Source organism: Pelmatolapia mariae, linkage group LG16_19 (genome assembly GCF_036321145.2).
Source record: "Pelmatolapia mariae isolate MD_Pm_ZW linkage group LG16_19, Pm_UMD_F_2, whole genome shotgun sequence".
Taxonomy (NCBI): Eukaryota; Metazoa; Chordata; class Actinopteri; order Cichliformes; family Cichlidae; genus Pelmatolapia; species Pelmatolapia mariae.
The window spans coordinates 9,414,038-9,432,051 of NC_086241.1; the positions used below are offsets into that span (position 1 = coordinate 9,414,038).

An 18,014-nucleotide genomic window follows, 5' to 3' on the forward strand; every position below is an offset into this window, starting at 1 on the left:
CAATGTCCATGCTGAAGCCAACCACCATGCTGCCAGCTATCTGTGACAATGCTGCCACAGCCTGCTCGGGTACAGACTGCCTTGTTCCTCCCAGTAACTTAAATGCCACCCTGGGAGTAGTGATGAGCACGGTGCTCACCATCATGCTCGCCATGGTCATGTTCGCCATGGGCTGCACAGTGGAGGCTGCAAAGCTGTGGGGTCACATTAAGAAGCCATGGGGCATTATCATTGGCTTCCTCTGCCAGTTTGGCATTATGCCTTTCACAGCTTTTGCCTTGTCACTGGCTTTTGGGGTCCAGGCTGTGCAGGCAGTGGTCATCATCATCATTGGCTGCTGTCCAGGTGGCTCAAACTCCAACATCATCTGCTACTGGTTGGAAGGAGACATGGACCTCAGGTGAGATGGCAGGCAGGTTCACTGCTATTTTTTTTTCTTCTTTATCCCTTTACGTTAAAGAGCAGACTTCACTGCGCCTGATTCAGCTGGAGGTTTCTTCCTGTTTAAAAAGGAACCTTCTTTTTTCCACACTATCACCAAGTGCTGCTCTTAGAGGACCACTATGTTTACTCTGTGATAACTATTTTTTTCTATTGTGTATGTAAACTAAATAGAACATTTTCATTTTGTTTGGATCCCAGAACACTCTTAAGCTATTTTAAGGAAGGGTTTCTTGGCTCCTGGCAGGAGAACACAACAGAATTAATGTGTTACAAGTTTTTTTGGTCTAGAGTTTTATCTACATTTATTCAATGTTAATGCACTATTTAAATAAAACAGATTGTGTGTGTGTGTGTATAAGCACAGCTAGGGACAAATGCAGGAAACTTATCAGTGTCCAAATCCTTCGCTCCTCAGTATCAGTATGACAACCTGCTCCTCTCTCCTGGCCTTGGGGATGATGCCTCTCTGTCTTTTAATCTACACCAGTGTATGGACATCCAGTGACACCATCAAGATTCCATATGACAGTATCGGTAAGGAAAGCTTTCACAGAACTGAAACACCTGTAAGAGTGGCAGTGGTTCTCAAAGTGTGTGGCGCACCCCACTGGTGGGCCACAAGTTACCTGGCAGAAAAGTCATGCGGAACTAATGTTTGACATCGGAATCACTTTTATGGTGGAACAAAGACATTTGTGGCAGCTAGGTTAATATTATGCACATCCACTGCATCCCCTGAAAAGCTGCAGCCACGTGTGCAAGTCTGTCAGCTGTTGACTTACACATGCGGCTGCAGCTTTTCGGCTACAGCCTACACACATCAACAGCAACAACAGGACCTAGTTCATTCTGTTTTAAGCTGGTGAGGTGTGTTCGCGGATGGCACTCAGGTATGTTCGCCTGCCCCGCAGACCACACCCCACCAAAGCTCTGCAGTCAAAAGCAGGCTCACTGCAGCCACTATTAGTGAATAGTATTAAACTCTCATTTAAATTATAAATAAGACTGAACATTATTTTTCCATGTCTGATAATGTTCACATTCTGTTTAACTTGTTGCTTTTTTGAAGAAGTGGTGCAGACTAATGAAGCAGTCTAGTGACAAAAGTTACAAATAATAATTTGAAATGAAAGTTGTTTTAAAACAAAAATTACTGAAGGATTCATTTTGAATGAGTTTATTATCTAAATAAAGTTGCAGGTAGGATTTTCTGTCATTGTTTTGTTTAGATGGGGAATGAAAATATTTCTTCCTGCCATGTGGGAATTGATGTAAGAAGTTTGAGAACCACTGCTCTAAGGTAGCCTTTTTATAATCTACTATTTTGCATCATCAGGTATCACTCTGGCAGCCCTAATCATCCCGATTACTGTGGGAATGTACGTAAAGCGCAGGTGGCCTGAGATGGCAAAAAAGATTCTGAAGGTAGGAATACTCTACAGCACAGGTGCTGAACTCCAGGCCTCGAGGGCCGGTGTCCTGTAGGCTTTAGATGTTTCCTTGATCCAACACAGCTGATTTAAATGGCTAAATGACCTCAACATGTCTTGAAGTTCTCCAGAGGCCTGGTAATGAACTAATCATTTGAATCAGGTCTGTAGACCCAGGGTGATATCTAAAACCTGCAGGACACCGGCCCTCGAGGCCTGGAGTTCGACACCCCTGCTCTATAGTTTATTGAATATAATAGTACATGTTTAATGTTTTCACTTATAACATCTTGTGCCTCTGTGACATGTTTCTTTTTAGAAATAGCATTTCCATCATACATACTGGGGGGATGTGATATTTCCATTTTACAGTGCCCAACCAGTTGAATCACCTGGACTGGGTTTTAATGGAGCGTTTATACCTTGGGAAATATCTGACAAAGTCAGTCCTTGGGAGGCTTACTGGTCAAGGGTCAAGATGGCGCCTGTGTTTGGCTGTGCCGCTGCCTTCGTCCGTGTGTTTGTTTATTTTATAAGTGTTTTTGTTACAGTTTTTTCTGGTGTCACCTCCCTTCGGATTTATGATCGTCATGCGTTGCTAGCGATCAAATCTGCAATGGATAGCTTTCAGAGTCAACGAAACGAGGCTGTTTTCCTACCGCCGTTAGAGCGCGACGCAGCACCTGGTTTACCTCCACTCTTGCCGGTTAGCTCATTTTTGCTTCAGAGGCCTCGTCGGAGAAAGCGGGGGAAGCGAGCCGGCCTTCACGTCCTACTCCGTCGTCTTCGGAAAGAGATTGACCTTCGGGGGCTCTATTCCTGGGTTGCTACCGGTGAGATTCGCCTGAGACTTGTCGGAACTGGATTAATCCCCACAACCCACTATGTTTACCACCCAGGCTGTCATCTGAAAGCATGGAAAGCCAAGCCTCATCACGGCAGGAACCCTGTGTTGCTGCGCGGCTTACCGCATAGCGCGGACTCTGTCCTTGGAAACTCTACCCCTGTCCCGATGAGTCGCAACCTTAAATGGATGTTAATTAATGCCCGCTCAATCGCCAATAAGTCTTATATTTTAAATGACTTGTTCTGCTCTGAGAAGCTTGACTTCATGTTTATCTCTGAGACGTGGCAACGTGAGAATGAAGTCTCACATCTTTTAGAGCTTTGTCCTGCTGACTGTTCATTTGTCTGTGCTCGGATATCTGGACGAGGAGGTGGAACAGCTGTAATTTTTAAAAAGACATTTTTATGCCAGATGATTTCTTCAAGCTGCTACAACTCTTTTGAGATTCTTATGATAAAAATTGGAAGAGTCATTGGTCTGCTGCAGCTTTTCTGTCAGACCTACAATAATTTTTAACTTCCACTATTAAAATGGGCATGGTTATCATTGTTGGAGATTTCAACATTCATGTGGATGACTCAACAAACAGTACCACTAAGGAGCTCCTGAGCATTATGGACTCTTTCAACTTTGTTCAGCATGTAGCATGGGCTACTCATACGGCTGGGCACACTCTGGACTTGGTCTTCACCTGTGGTGTTTCCCTTGACCACTTGAATTTAAATGAAGTTGTTTTTAGCGACCATAAGTCAGTCTCTTTTACTGTATCTGTTAATTCAGAGTACCATCCTCAAGGTTCTATTAGGCGCAGGCGCTTTATTGACGACTCTATAATTTCTGAGTTTTCCTCTCTTTTTAATTTTAAAAGTTCTTCTAACGAGGTTGAGCTTTTAACTAATTCTTTTAATGAACACTGTCTTGCCATTCTAAATCAGGTTGCTCCTTTCAAAACCAGTTATTGCTCTGTTAGTTCCCGCACACCATGGTTAAATAATCAGACTCGTGGTCTTCGACGCTCCTATTGAAAAGCAGAGCGTCTGTGGAAGTCCACTGGTCTGATTGTCCATCGTGAGCACTTTAAAGAACTACTTTACCTATATAATGAGTCAGTCAAAGAGGCCAGATCCTCTTACTTCAATAATCTTATAAATCGTCATAAAAAAATTCAAGAATTCTATTTGATACCATCAACAGTATTGTTTCTCCTCCAACCCAGCATGCTCTGTTACTTTCTGATGAAGATTGTAATACTTTCCTTAATTACTTTGTAAATAAGGTGATGGACTTGAGATCCAAAATTTTCTCAAGTGCTACCCCTTATGAAGATACCCCTTGCTGTCTTGGATCATTTACCTCCTTTTCTCCAATCACACTTAATGACTTAATTATAGTTTTAGGTAAAATGAAATCCTCATCATGCTCTGTAGATATATTACCTCCCTCTGTCCTGTCCGGGTCTATCACCAGCATTGGTCCTACATTACTATCCATCATTAATAGTTCACTGAGGCAAGGCTGTGTTCCGTCTTATTTTAAACATGCTGAGGTAACTCCTCTGTTAAAAAAACAGAATCTTGATCCTAGCTCCACTAGTAATTACCAACCTATTTCAAAATTACCCTAGACTGGTTTTCTTCCTATTTATCAGATAGGACCTTTTCTGTTAGGACTGACAGGTTCACCTCTGACATTGCTGCCCTGACCTGTGGGGTCCCACAGGGTTCAGTTTTAGGTCCATTATTATTTTCTTTTTATATGCTTCCTTTAGCTCACATGTGTCGAACTCCAGGCCTCGAGGGCCGGTGTCCTGCAGGTTTTAGATGTAACCTTGATACAAGACAGCTGATTTAAAGGCTAAATTACCTCCTCAACATGTCTTGAAGTTCTCCAGAGGCCTGGTAATGAACTAATCATTTGATTCAGGTGTGTTGACCCAGGGTGAGCTCTAAAACCTGCAGGACACCGGCCCTCGAGGACTGGAGTTCGACACCCCTGCTTTAGCTGGTATCATTCAGTCTTTTAGCGACCTTTCTTATCATTTTTATGATGATGACATTCAGCTCCATATGTCCTTTAAGCCTCATCAGCTGGATAGGCTGTCCACCCTAGTCCAGTGCTTAACCCAGGTTTCTGATTGGCTTTCAAGCAACTACCTCATTCTAAATACTAACAAGACCGAGACCATGATCATAGCTCCTCCTGAGCTACATTCTAAAATTAGTCAGGTTCTTGCCTCTTTCTGTCCATCTGTCAAGTCAAATATTCGAAATCTTGGAGTAGTATTTGACTCTTCCCTGGGCCCTTACTCTCATGTAAAATCATTGTCTCGTTCCTGTTTCTATCATTTAAGAAACATCTCTAAACTGCGACATATGGTTTCTTCAGCTGAACTGGAAAAACTCATTCATGCATTTGTGTCATCACGCTTAGATTACTGTAATTCCCTGTTTACTAGCTTGGATAAATCATCTCTCTCTCGCCTCCAGGCAATACAAAACGCAGCAGCCAGACTACTAACTCGTTCTACCAAGTGTGTTCACATTACTCCCATCTTATATTCTTTACACTGGCTCCCAATAGAGTTTAGAATTCGCTTTAAACTTCTTGTTTTAACATACAGAGCACTAAATGGCCAGGCTCCAGATTATTTATCCAAGCTTCTTATAAAATACACTGCTGCTCGTCATCTCCGCTCACAGACTCAGAGTCTGTTGGTTGTTCCCCGTACACGACTGAAGATCTACATATTTTATATTTTTTACATTATTTACATTTGATCTTTTACATTGTGTATAATGTCTATTGATTGTATTGTTTATTTTAATATTTGTGTACAGCGCTTTGTGACTGTTTGTCTGTGAAAAGCGCTTAATAAATAAATTTTACTTACTTACTTACTATGTTGTGAACAGGTGGGATCCATTGCTGGCTGTGCTCTCATTATTATTATAGCTGTGGTTGGAGGAGTCCTCTACCAGTCGTCCTGGACCATTGCTCCCTCCCTGTGGATAATTGGCACCATCTACCCCTTTATTGGATGCAGCCTTGGGTTCTTCCTAGCTCGCTTTGTGGGTCAACCCTGGTACAGGTGAGGTGACAGCAAAATGTTTCTGACACAGCTACATTCAAATTTGACTTACTGATGAGGTTCGTCACCATTCTTTTATTTGTTCAGATGTCGAACCATTGCACTGGAGACAGGTATTCAGAATGCCCAGTTGTGCAGCACTATCGTCCAGCTGTCCTTCAGCCCAGAGGAGCTGGAAATAATGTTTGCCTTCCCCCTCATCTACAGCATCTTCCAGCTCGTGTCAGCACTCGTCTTTGTGGGATGTAAGACCTTAAAACAAACGACATATAAAGGGTGGGCGATTTATATGGATACACCGTAATAAAATGGGAATGGTTGGTGATATTAAAGTCCTGTTTGTGGCACATTAGTATATGTGAGGGGGCAAACTCCTCAAGATGGGTGGTGACCATGGTGGCCATTTAGAAGTCGGCCATCTTGGATACAACTTTTGTTTTTTCAATAGAAAGAGGGCCATGTGACACTTCAAACTTATTGGTAATGTCGCAAGAAAAACAATGGTGTGCTTGGTTTCAACGTAACTTTATTCTTTCATGAGTTATTTACAAGTTTCTGACCACTTATAAAATGTGTTCAATGTGCTGCCCATTGTGTTGGATTGTCAATGCAACCCTCTTCTCCCACTCTTCACACACTGATAGCAACACCGCAGGAGAAATGCCAGCACAGGCATCCAGTATCTGTAGTTTCAGGTGCTGCACATCTCGTATCTTCACACCATAGACAATTGCCTTCAGATGACCCCAAAGATAAAAGTCTAAGGGGGTCAGATCGGGAGACCTTGGGGGCCATTCAACTGGCCCACGATTAGGGCTGTTCGATATAACGATATATATCGGATGATGATATAAAAACGTCTATCGTTTCATTTTACGCTATCATTTGTTTCGTGGTGTCGCAAAATAAACTGTTTACGGCAATATTTTTTCATCATTTTGATGGTCACTGTAGTGGCTATATTAATTTCTTAAAGTTCTCTCTTTCTCTTATATTTAATATAACCACACTACAGACAGACAAGCACTTGTTTTTATGCGTTGTCGTTAGCAACAACGACGGTAAAATCACGGCGTGTCCGCTTGTTTATTTTCCACATAAACCTTTCACAATAAAGCTCAAGATCCTGTTGAGACTTTTCAAAATAAACTGAATCACGTGAAAGATTCAGAGTATTTACGGATGAGAAGCAAAAAAGAGCCGTCAGGTGCTAAAAAAAATAAACCTTACACTCAAACGTTAGAACAGACTTTTCCCCGCAGCACGCCGTGTAATAAATACTCATAAAGAAAACGGCGTCCGTTACAACTTATGTCTAAAAATGTATAGTTCCATGCATCAGTTAAAACACTCGACTCCAGGTACACGACGCCCAGCTGGAAACACTTCACGCAAGTCGAGCTGCTCGAGATTCACAGAATTTACAGAAAATGTTGCATTTTTGTGATTTATATCGTTATCGGACGATAGATGTCTTAATATTGGGATATGAGATTTTGGTCATATCGCACAGCCCTACCCACGATGACCAATCCACTTTCCAGGAAACTGTTCATCTAGGAATGCTCGGACCTGGCACCCATAATGTGGTGGTGCACCATCTTGCTGGAAAAACTCAGGGAACGTGCCAGCTTCAGTGCATAAAGAGGGAAACACATCATCATGTAGCAATTTCAAATATCCAGTGGCCTTGAGGTTTCCATTGATGAAGAATGGACCCACTATTGTTGTACCCCATATACCACACCAAACCATCACTTTTGTTGTTCCAACAGTCTTGGAGGGATCCATCCAATGTGGGTTAGTGTCAGACCAATAGCGGTGGTTTTGTTTGTTAACTTCACCATTCACATAAAAGTTTGCCTCATCACTGAACAAAATCTTCTGCGTGAACTGAGGGTCCTGTTCCAATTTTTATTTTGCCCATTCTGCAAATTCTGTGCGCCAATCTGGGTCATCCTCATTGAGATGCTGCAGTAGCTGGAGTTTGTAAGGGTGCCATTTGTGAGTAGCTAATATCCGCCGAAGGGATGTTCGACTAATGCCACTCTCCAGTGACATGCAGCGAGTGCTACGCTGTGGGCTCTTGCTGAATGAAGCTAGGACAGCCACTGATGTTTCTTCATTAGTGACAGTTTTCTTGCGTCCACATTTTGGCAAATCCAACACTGAACCAGTTTCACGAAACTTAGCAAGCAGTTTGCTAACTGTAGCATGGGAGATGGGTGGTCTCGTAGGGTGTCTTGCATTGAAATCTGCTGCAATGACCCGGTTACTGTGTTCACCAGATATCAACACAATTTCGATCCGCTCCTCACGTGTTAACCTCTTCGACATGTCAATGGCTGTGAACAAAGTGAAACTTGTAAATAACTCATGAAAGAATAAAGTTACGTTGAAACCGAGCACACCATTGTTTTTCTTGTGACATTACCAATAAGTTTGATGTGTCACATGGCCCTCTTCCTATTGAAAAAAAACAAAAGTTGTATCCAAGATGGCTGACTTCTAAATCGCCACCGTGGTCACCACCCATCTTGAGGAGTTTGCCCCCTCACATATACTAATGTGCCACAAACAGGACTTTAATATCACCAACCATTCCCATTTTATTACGGTGTATCCATATAAATGGCCCACCCTGTACATTGGCCATTCTCTCTTGGATCACTGGACGTTTTTTTTTTTTTTAGTTCTTGGTCTGTGAACGCAGCTTCCTTATTTTACTTCTTTTCCTCCCTTGTGATGTTTTTTTTGTTGTGTTGAGTCAACAGATTGAGCCAGGTGTTGTGCCATATAAGGATTAAATATTTAACCCAAGTTTAACCAGTAATAGAATTACTGCAAAACCAAGACATGATTTATGTCTTGGTTTTGCACCAAGACAGTCCAAAGGGGGGATTATCGCTTGATGATTTATAATAATGCACAGAGTCTACTTTCTTGGTCATGTTATCTGTGCTCCTTAGCTGTGTACTAGCTTGCTCATCGCCACTGTTTTGAATCAAAGGCAAGGTTGTTTAATTTCCACACAGTCCATTTACCTCCACGTTTACTTCTAAGTGATGAATTTTTGTCTCCAGTACTGCAATCTTCTGCAGGAGTTTGTGGTAGTCATCTGTGGAGAGGGGAGGCATCTTGTTGCTAGTTAGCCTAGTGGTTAGCACCTTTCCAGGCTATTGAGGCTGTTCGGTGCCCATATGCTGTAATCAGGCTTCAGCTGTGTATAGGCCACAGACACACGGAGCGCTGAAGATAAGGTAACTATAAAAATGTTGCTGTTTCTGTTAAGAACACTTTAGTCCAAATGATCTATAAGTGTCCAGAAGCTATCGCAGGTAAGCTCATAGGGAAAAAAGGGAAAAAATCAGCATAAAAATCAATAAAAATCAATAAAAGAAGCAAAGCATTTAAAGAGCAAAGAGAGGAAGCGTCCACACTCACAAAAGGGGGAGGAGAAAAAATCGAGCATGTCACTGAGGCAACTGAGCAGCCAGCTGGCTGACCTGCAGCATCAATAGCGGGGCATTGTGTGTCTGTGTCTTTAGCACTGGTGCACTGATGCTCTAACATCTATGAACAATTTTAAGTGCAACATCTTCATGAGTTTTTATGTCACCCAGGAGTTTTTTTGTTTTGTGGGATGTTTTATTCGCTGTTATTTTTCATCCCTCACTTTTCCTTTCACTTCTACTCTCTTTAGTTTGCAAACCAAAAGGTTCTGTGTTGGATTCAGGTAATGACAAGTACTTTAAGTAATTTAGAGAGAAAGACTTTGGTTTGGGTTAAAACAAACCCCCTAAAAATAGTAATCCTGCACATTTACCAGTGATGAGATGGACCTAACACAATCTCACTAATGCCATACCCCAGTGCAAATTGGAACACATCCGAAGGACAGACTTTGTGACATTAAGTAGCACCATCTTCTCAAACACACAGGCATTGCTAATTTAAGCAGAGGTGAGAATAGCCTTGAATAAACATAGGTTTTAATGTGCGAAAATGTGCAGTGAGGGGATGGATGGAAGTTAGAGTTCACATGGTTGAAAATATATGGAGGCCATCTTCTGCAGAATACCTTGAAATTTTGACTTTTCTTTCAGTCCTGGGCACCAAACATTTGAGAACAGTGGTTTACAGATTATCATAGATGCTCACTTATATTTGAAACTGAACAGAAAAGAAGATGTAGGATGCTTCAAATTTTCTTGTTATGGCATCATGCATAGATGCTTTGTCACTGAAGTCCTGTTTATTCCACTTTTAAAGGCTTTGTCCAAAGGTGTTTGCTCACTGGTTCTGAATCTATGGTTTGTTTCCTGTCCAGGCTTCCAGCTTTACAAAAGGTATTGTGGTGGCGGTTCGTCTGCAAACAGTGACGCTCCATACGTGGAAGGTCACAATCCTGATGTAGAAGAGCAAAAGTACTGCCCACGGGAAAATGGTGGCTTTGAGGGCGATGAGACCAGCAACGGGGATGTGAAGGATAAAAGCACTGACAAAAGCACTGAGCTGTGATATTGCAGCCCTGAAAACCAGAGACTTTGGGTTGTTGGTATGAGCAATAACAACTGCATCACTGAACAGACCATTCAGACTCTACTGTGAAGACACACTGCACTCTGCAAGTTTTATGTGCGCCACACTAAACCATTTGGAAAGGTTTTAGCTGAACAGGGTTGCACAAATTTTGTATCTGGGACAGTCAGTATCTAACTTCAAGTGGGAAGTTGGTGGGGACCAACTGCTGAATTATGTGTTATTTACTTTTATTCATATCTAAATATTTAGAACCATGTTCCCTATACTTTGTTAGACATGTGTCTCTTAATCAGTGCTTCAGCGATTGTAAACAGTGTGTTTTGGGTTTTTTTTTTAAGGTGACAGCCATAATTTATTTCATATTAATGTTATTTCAATAGCAACAAGAACACAGTGATGACAATAAAGAACAAAATGTGATATACTGATGTAGTTACAGCGTAAGAAAAGTCTATGTGAGAGCCAGTCATGTAAAAGGTGCAGTGGAGTTGTTTTTTTTGGTTTTTTCAAAGTGTGTGGTTGAAACGACCCTGCCTGATGAAGTGGCACTGAGGTACAGTTACCGCAGAAGGTAACTCAAAAGCAGGTGGGGGTACATGCAAATAATCTGAAGAAACACCAATTTCAAAAACTGAGTGCAACTGTACTTGCTTTGCAGAGGGGTTGGCAGTTAAATAAATGCAATGGACAAGAAGTAGAAATCAAGTAGGATGAAGAAAACCCGAAAGTATACAGATCAGTTTAAGTTACACAAATACAAGAAACAATGTAAATAGATTGCTAAAACATTAAAGAAAAACTTGACATTTCTTAACTAAAACTACGGTTAGCAATAAAGCTGTTAGCATGAATTAACTGTGTAACAGCTCCATAAAAGTAGGTTAAAGATAAACAGATAATTTTTATTATTGTTGTTATCTAAACAAGCATATTTGTTGGATGTTATTTATGCCCTGCTGGGCACACATGGAGCGGCATAACTGAATGGGCGGCTTAGTTTACAGGAACATCAGTGCCAAATATGGCCTAGAAGTCCCGTGGTCAAAATAGGACATACCCCCCTAGAGTGGTCGAGAATGACCAAGCCAAGATCCTGTTGGACTTCCAGATACAAACAGACAAACTGATTATGGCTAACCAACTGGACACAGAAGTGGTGGATAAGCAGATTAAGATGGCCGTAGTGATAGATGTAGCTATCCTAAATGACAGCAACATTAGAAAGAAGGAACACAAGAAGCTGGAGAAATACCAAGAGCTGAGAAAAGAACTCAAGGAGATGTGGAGGGTGAAGGCAACATTAATCAGATTTGTAAATCCACCATATAGATAATAACCTGTAGAGGCCTAAAATGTACCTGTGTGCCAAGTTTGTTTGCTCAACTCTTGATTGTGTAGTGGGAGTTGGTGGATAGAGTAGCAAACACACAGACAGACATTTCATGTGTTAAAGTGAGATGCACCAGATTTAGCATGGAAATGTTTACTTCCTCAAGAATCTGTATTGTGTTTACATGTAAAACATTTAATTTAGTTCACGAATGAAAGTTAAATATTGGTATCACCATTATGGACTGATATGGGCATCCAGAGAGGATAAAAAAGGTTTCTAAGCTCATGATGACTCATGTACAGTACATTACATAGCGAGTGCTTAAAATGAAAACTTTAATAAAATGAAACAACACGTGATCTGATTAATTTTAAGGAAACCCCTGTGAAAGAATCATGAATTACATAAACTAGTCTGAAAAATAAATGGTAGATGATAAATGATAAGTAATGGCAAAGTTGCATAAAGTCAGTTAGGAAGGAGATAAAGACTTTAATAAACTAAAACAACATGGGTTGTATTCAGTGGTTAAGAGGAGCGGTAGAAGCACTTAACAGGACAGTCAGAAAAACTCACGACCACACTGGTACTGGGAATTCCACAGTGCTTGTCCTTTAGTGCACACTCTCTACATCTACCTTACAAGGCCCGGTTGCTGCTTATCATTCATGAAGCACAGTGTCCCTACAACCTGTGTTCCTACAACACAGTGTTCCTACAACATTGCAAGTAGTTAAAGAGGTGAAAGATATAAGGTCCTTCCAGTCCATACGCTCACGTGCAAGAACGTTGCTCTCATACTGCACAGGGAGGGCATTGGCGCATACTTATAAAATCACTAACCCTTACCTTACATTGTCTTAAAGAGACACCACACCACTGTGACTGTTACAACATGTTCTCATTAATTTGAAGGAAACCCCTGTGAAAGAATCATAAATTACATAAACCAGTCTGGAAAATAAATGATATTCTGGCAATGGCAAAGTTGCATAACGTCAGTTAGGAAGAAGATAAAATATATGGAAAATAAAGCCACTAATCAGGGAACAGCCCTGGGATCTCCTGCTGGGTTTAAACACACTCAAGTGGTAGATTTGTTTTTTTTTAATTAGGGAGGCTGTTTTTATATTAACAGCATTTCAGATTATAAATTAACTCACGTTCAAAATGGTTGATCATGCAGACTTTGGGGTCTTAATTAAAGATTATGTCACCATGAAGTGACGAGCTTTCTCCTCCGCGCCTAGTCTCCTGTACAGAACAGAATGCGTTCAGCTTGGAATTTACATAAATTTTCGATCGCTACAGTGTGACTCTGCAGTGCTGTGCTGTTTGTTTGTAAGTTTTCTCCCCAACAAACACAACAATGTCGACGAAACGTTTTGAACCGTCAAAGGCAACTGCGGTACCACCCAAAAGGCAGAGGAAGACGCTAACCATCGCACAAAAAGTTGGACTTCCAGACATGCTAAAGGAAGGTAGAAGTTACCGTATTTTCCGGATTATAAGGCACACCGGATTATAAGGCGCGTTAAGCGAAACAAAACAGTCAGATAAGTCAAACTTAACTCATTCTTCTTGCTTCCTCTACTTCCATACCATTGATTCATTAATGTTGAATTCTCTGGCAGCTGCTCTATTCACATGTTCTGGACCTGAAAACAGGGTTTGATCTTTGGTTTCATACTATAATACTGGACTTATTTTTCTACGAAGGTTTGAACTTTGAGGGTGTTTAAACAAGAGAGAAAAGTGTGAAAATGTTCATGCCTGTCTGAGAAAAGTGTATAAAGTGTGTAGTGAGGGGTTTTACAGCTTAAAACATCTATAATAATTTTTTTTTTAAAAGCTGACTACTTTGCAGATTTCACCTATTGCAGGTTATTTTTTAGAACATAACTCCTACGATAAACGAAGGACCACTGTACACCTTTATTTGGTTTTATGGGCTCACGTCCTATCGTGGCCAAATTCGGCCACTACAAACAAAAGGAACAGGTGAAAAGCCGCGGCAGGGAATTAAAAGGAACGGACTTCAGCGTGAACGACCAGTTCCCCAAAGAGATCCTGGAACGACGCAGGGTCCTCTTCCCAATCCGACGCAGCTTTATCCAGAAGGGCTCCCGCGCTGTCATCGCTGTGGACCGGCTGTACGTGGACGGACAGCTCCACCGCGACCCCGACATCACTCCGTGGCTGTATTAACTTCACACCAGATAAGAATCCGCTACACCCTTTCCCCACCCACTCACACTAACTTGCAGTAACATCTGTTTAACTTACTAGTATCAAATCACATCTTAGGTGTGATTTCATAGCAGAATTAACACCGTCACTCTCCGTCAATGGTTTGATCGGAATGTTTCCGGATTTTTTTTTTTTCTTCTCGTTTTTTGTTCTCTTTTTTCCCCCTCTTGTTTTTATGCTGCTCACCCTTGTTCTTGGTTTCTTTCTTTCTTTTTTCTTTCTTTCACTGCTTCGATCACCTGCTTCCACACTCATCCACAAACAACATCCTTTATTTGGACACATACGCACAGCACGATCACGCACAGTCATGCGCTCAACGGCAGCACATTTACATCAGACAGCGCACACAGTCGTATAGGATACACACACTTAAACCAAGCGTACTCATATTAGTAAATATGCACACACATAGTCAGACTCAGGGAGCATCTCACCACACATTTTTTCTCTCTCTCCCTCTTTTTATTTACGAACAAGTGATGTATTCTCTCCACCTGTCTAAGCAACACACACAGCGCACACCCCTAGTTATACACAGACATCTATGGGTGCACTAAGATTCGTTACATGGAATGTAAATGGAGCTAGCTCCAGAGAAAAGAGGTTAAAAATATTTAACCAACTCAAAAAACTACAGGCAGATGTTGTCCTTTTACAAGAGACCCACAGACCTCTTAGAGGTTCGAATGAACTTAAAACACCTGAGTTTCCTAATGTGTTCTCAGCTTGTTATAATTCTAGACAAAGGGGAGTAGCAATTTTAATCCATAAAAAAATTAATTTCACAGTACTCGATACAGTTATAGATCCAGAGGGCAGATTCTTAATCATTAAACTATCTATACTTGATAAAAAGCTATGTATTGTAAGTGTATATGGTCCAAATGTTGATGATCCCTCATTCTTTCACGGTTTTTTCAGTGCACTCTCTGAACACTTAGATGGCACACTTGTTCTTGGAGGCGACCTCAACCTTGGACTAAATGAAGAAATGGATAGGCTCAATACAGCAGGAACTCAGCATAATTGGCAGTCCATAAATATAATCAAACAGTATATGAGCGACTTTGGTCTTTGCGACGCATGGCGCTCCCTTCACCCCACCAGTAAGGAATATACTTTTTTCTCACATGTCCATCACTCCTACTCTCGTCTGGATTATTTTTTGGTCAGCAGCTCACTGCTGAGGGACATTTCAGACACTGAGATTCACCCTATAGCTGTCAGCGATCATGCTCGTGTATCTTTAACACTAATGCACAAGAATAATACTACGCCTAGTAAAAACTGGAGATTTAATACATCACTGCTTAAAGATGAAGACTTTATTAAATATTTTAAAAAAGAGTGGACTTCATATTTAGACTTTAATGACACTCCCGGAACATCAGCTTCTGTTCTATGGGAAGCAGGGAAAGCTGTGATGAGAGGTAAAATAATTTCTTTCTCATCACATAAAAAGAAAAAAGAAAACAAAAATATCCAGGAATTAGAAAAAACCATCAAATCACTAGAAGAAGCCTATGCGTCCGACCAAGATCAGGAAACATTGAACAAAATACGCAAAACAAAACTAGAATTAAATGAGATAATTGATAAAAAAACAAAATTCTTAGTACAAAGACTACGCTTACAAAATTATGAACATGGTAATAAATCCGGTCAATTTCTAGCAAACCAGCTAAAAATAAATAAAGAAAAAACAACTCTATGTGCTGTTCAAGACTCATCTGGGAATACAGTATATGACCCGAAACAAATAAACAACATCTTCAGGGATTTCTATAAAACGTTGTATTCACCACAAATAAACCCATCTAAAAAGGAAATTGATCAGTTTTTAGACAACATAACTCTCCCAAAATTATTAGACTCTCAAGCAATGGCATTGGATTCGCCACTGACACCAGGTGAACTCCAGGAAGCCCTGATAAGTATGCCCAATAATAAGGCTCCAGGTCCAGACGGCTTTCCTGCAGAATTCTACAAAGAATTCTGGACGATTTTAGCCCCAATTTTTTACAGAACGCTGTTGGAAATCAAAGAAAATGGCAGACTCCCATCAAATATGAATTCTGCAAACATTAATCTCCTGCTAAAACCAGGCAAAGACCCTGTATATCCCTCAAGCTATCGTCCAATATCCCTTATAAATGTAGACCTTAAAATAATCTGCAAAGCTCTCTCGAAGAGACTAGAGAAAATAACCCCCCTCTTAATTCATCCTGACCAAACTGGTTTCATAAAAGGTAGGCACTCATCAACAAATACACGTAGATTACTTAATTTGATAGACTACTCATACAGTAAAAACCTTGAAACTACAATATTTTCTTTAGATGCAGAAAAAGCGTTTGACAGAGTTAACTGGAAATTTCTATTTGCAACTTTACACAAATTTGGTTTTGGATCTTCTTTCATCAGCTGGTTAAAAATATTATATAATTCCCCAACAGCTTGTGTCAGAACAAATGACCAGACATCCTCCAGCTTCTGTCTCCTGAGGGGCACCAGGCAGGGATGCCCACTCTCCCCTTCACTGTTTGCAATTTTTATTGAACCACTAGCAGCAGCAATTAGACAGAATTCAGTAATTAAGGGCATAAAATGCAAGAACGTGGAACATAAAATCAGCCTTTATGCGGATGATGTGCTACTCTTTCTCCAAAATTCACAAACCAATATCTCTGGGGTGATTGAATTGATAAACTCTTTTGCAAGAATATCAGATTACTCAATTAAGTGGTCAAAATCTACAGTCCTTCCGATTAATTGCTCCTTCCATAATTCCTCTTCTACTCCACTGCAATCGGGAAATATAAAATATTTAGGTATTAATGTTTCTCCCAAGCTTGCAGATCTAACTAAATTAAACTATATCCCACTTTTAAAGAAAGTAGAAGGCGATCTGGCTAGGTGGAAATGTCTACCCATATCACTCATGGGAAGGGTTGCCGCTATAAAAATGATGGTCTTACCAAAAATAAATTATTTATTCTCAATGATCCCAACTAAACCGCCACAAGATTGGTTCAGATCTCTAGATTCATATATGTCCAAATTCCTTTGGAAAAATAAGCCCCCACGTATAAGCTTAAAAACACTACAAAAGACCAAGGATAAAGGAGGATTAGAACTACCTAACTTTCAGCACTACTTCTTAGCCAACAGGCTCCAATTTATCTCAGGATGGCTAAAACATACCCTCTTAGATGAACCTTGGCTAGATGTAGAACAAGCACTTTGCAATAATCTAGAGATTTCAGATCTACCATTTATCAGCTCAAACATTCAACGACATGAATGCTTCAAAAGCGTCAACATTAGCTCCTCTCTGACAGCATGGTGGGAGTTTCTGAAGTTGACAGAGTCTTCATTAATCCCATGCAAACGTACACCTATCTGGAACAACCCTGACATATTACAAAACAATAATATGATAAACTTTTCAGATTGGAGTGGTAAAGGAATCAAATATTTAGAACATATACTAGAAGGAACAGAATTTATTTCATTTGACAGACTAGTTACACAATATGGGATCAACAAGAAAAGATTTTTAGAATATCAACAAATTAAATCCATAGTAAAAAAGAAATTTAAACCGGGTCAAGTTGAACTACAAACACCACCAAGTGTGGTTCAATTTCTTACTCTTAAAACCCCCAAATTACTATCCAAAATATACAGAATGCTTTCTAAAATAGATGAATCAATATCACTTCCTATTGCAAAATGGGAAGCGGATTTATCAGTTAACTTAGACCAAAACTTCTGGTCTCAGATTTGCTTAAAAACCTTTCATCTAATTAGAAATCCCAGTCTTCAATTAATTCAATACAAAATACTACATAGAGTGGACTATACAGGTCATCGGATGTTCAAGATGGGCTTTACGTCTACCAACAACTGCTCACACTGCCAAACCAATTCACTGGACAATTATATCCACGCTCTTTGGTTCTGTCCACCAGTTCAGAAGTTTTGGCGTGAGATATGTGAAGACTTATCGAAGTGTCTGAAATGTAACATTCCAACAGCATTTCAGATTATAAATTAACTCATGTTCAAAAT

General features: G+C 40.5%; 1 protein-coding gene across 1 annotated transcript; it reads left to right on the top strand.

Annotated features, from left to right (window-relative positions):
• Nucleotides 1-2: 2 nt before the first annotated feature.
• Nucleotides 3-10,695, top strand: LOC134646071 (ileal sodium/bile acid cotransporter-like). The gene is made up of 6 exons (XM_063499763.1): nucleotides 3-400; nucleotides 860-978; nucleotides 1,781-1,869; nucleotides 5,634-5,809; nucleotides 5,897-6,054; nucleotides 10,140-10,695. Exons 1-6 carry the CDS (start codon nucleotides 3-5, stop codon nucleotides 10,328-10,330), a joined length of 1,131 nt encoding a protein of 376 aa, XP_063355833.1. The 3' UTR covers nucleotides 10,331-10,695.
• Nucleotides 10,696-18,014: the final 7,319 nt, after the last annotated feature.

Coding starts and splice junctions, on each gene's coding strand:
- LOC134646071 (XM_063499763.1), top strand. CDS start 3: ATGTCCATGCTGAAGCCAACCACCATGCTGCCAGCTATCTGTGACAAT. Junction 401..859: donor GAAGGAGACATGGACCTCAG/GTGAGATGGCAG, acceptor TTCGCTCCTCAG/TATCAGTATGACAACCTGCT. Junction 6,055..10,139: donor AGCACTCGTCTTTGTGGGAT/GTAAGACCTTAA, acceptor TTTCCTGTCCAG/GCTTCCAGCTTTACAAAAGG.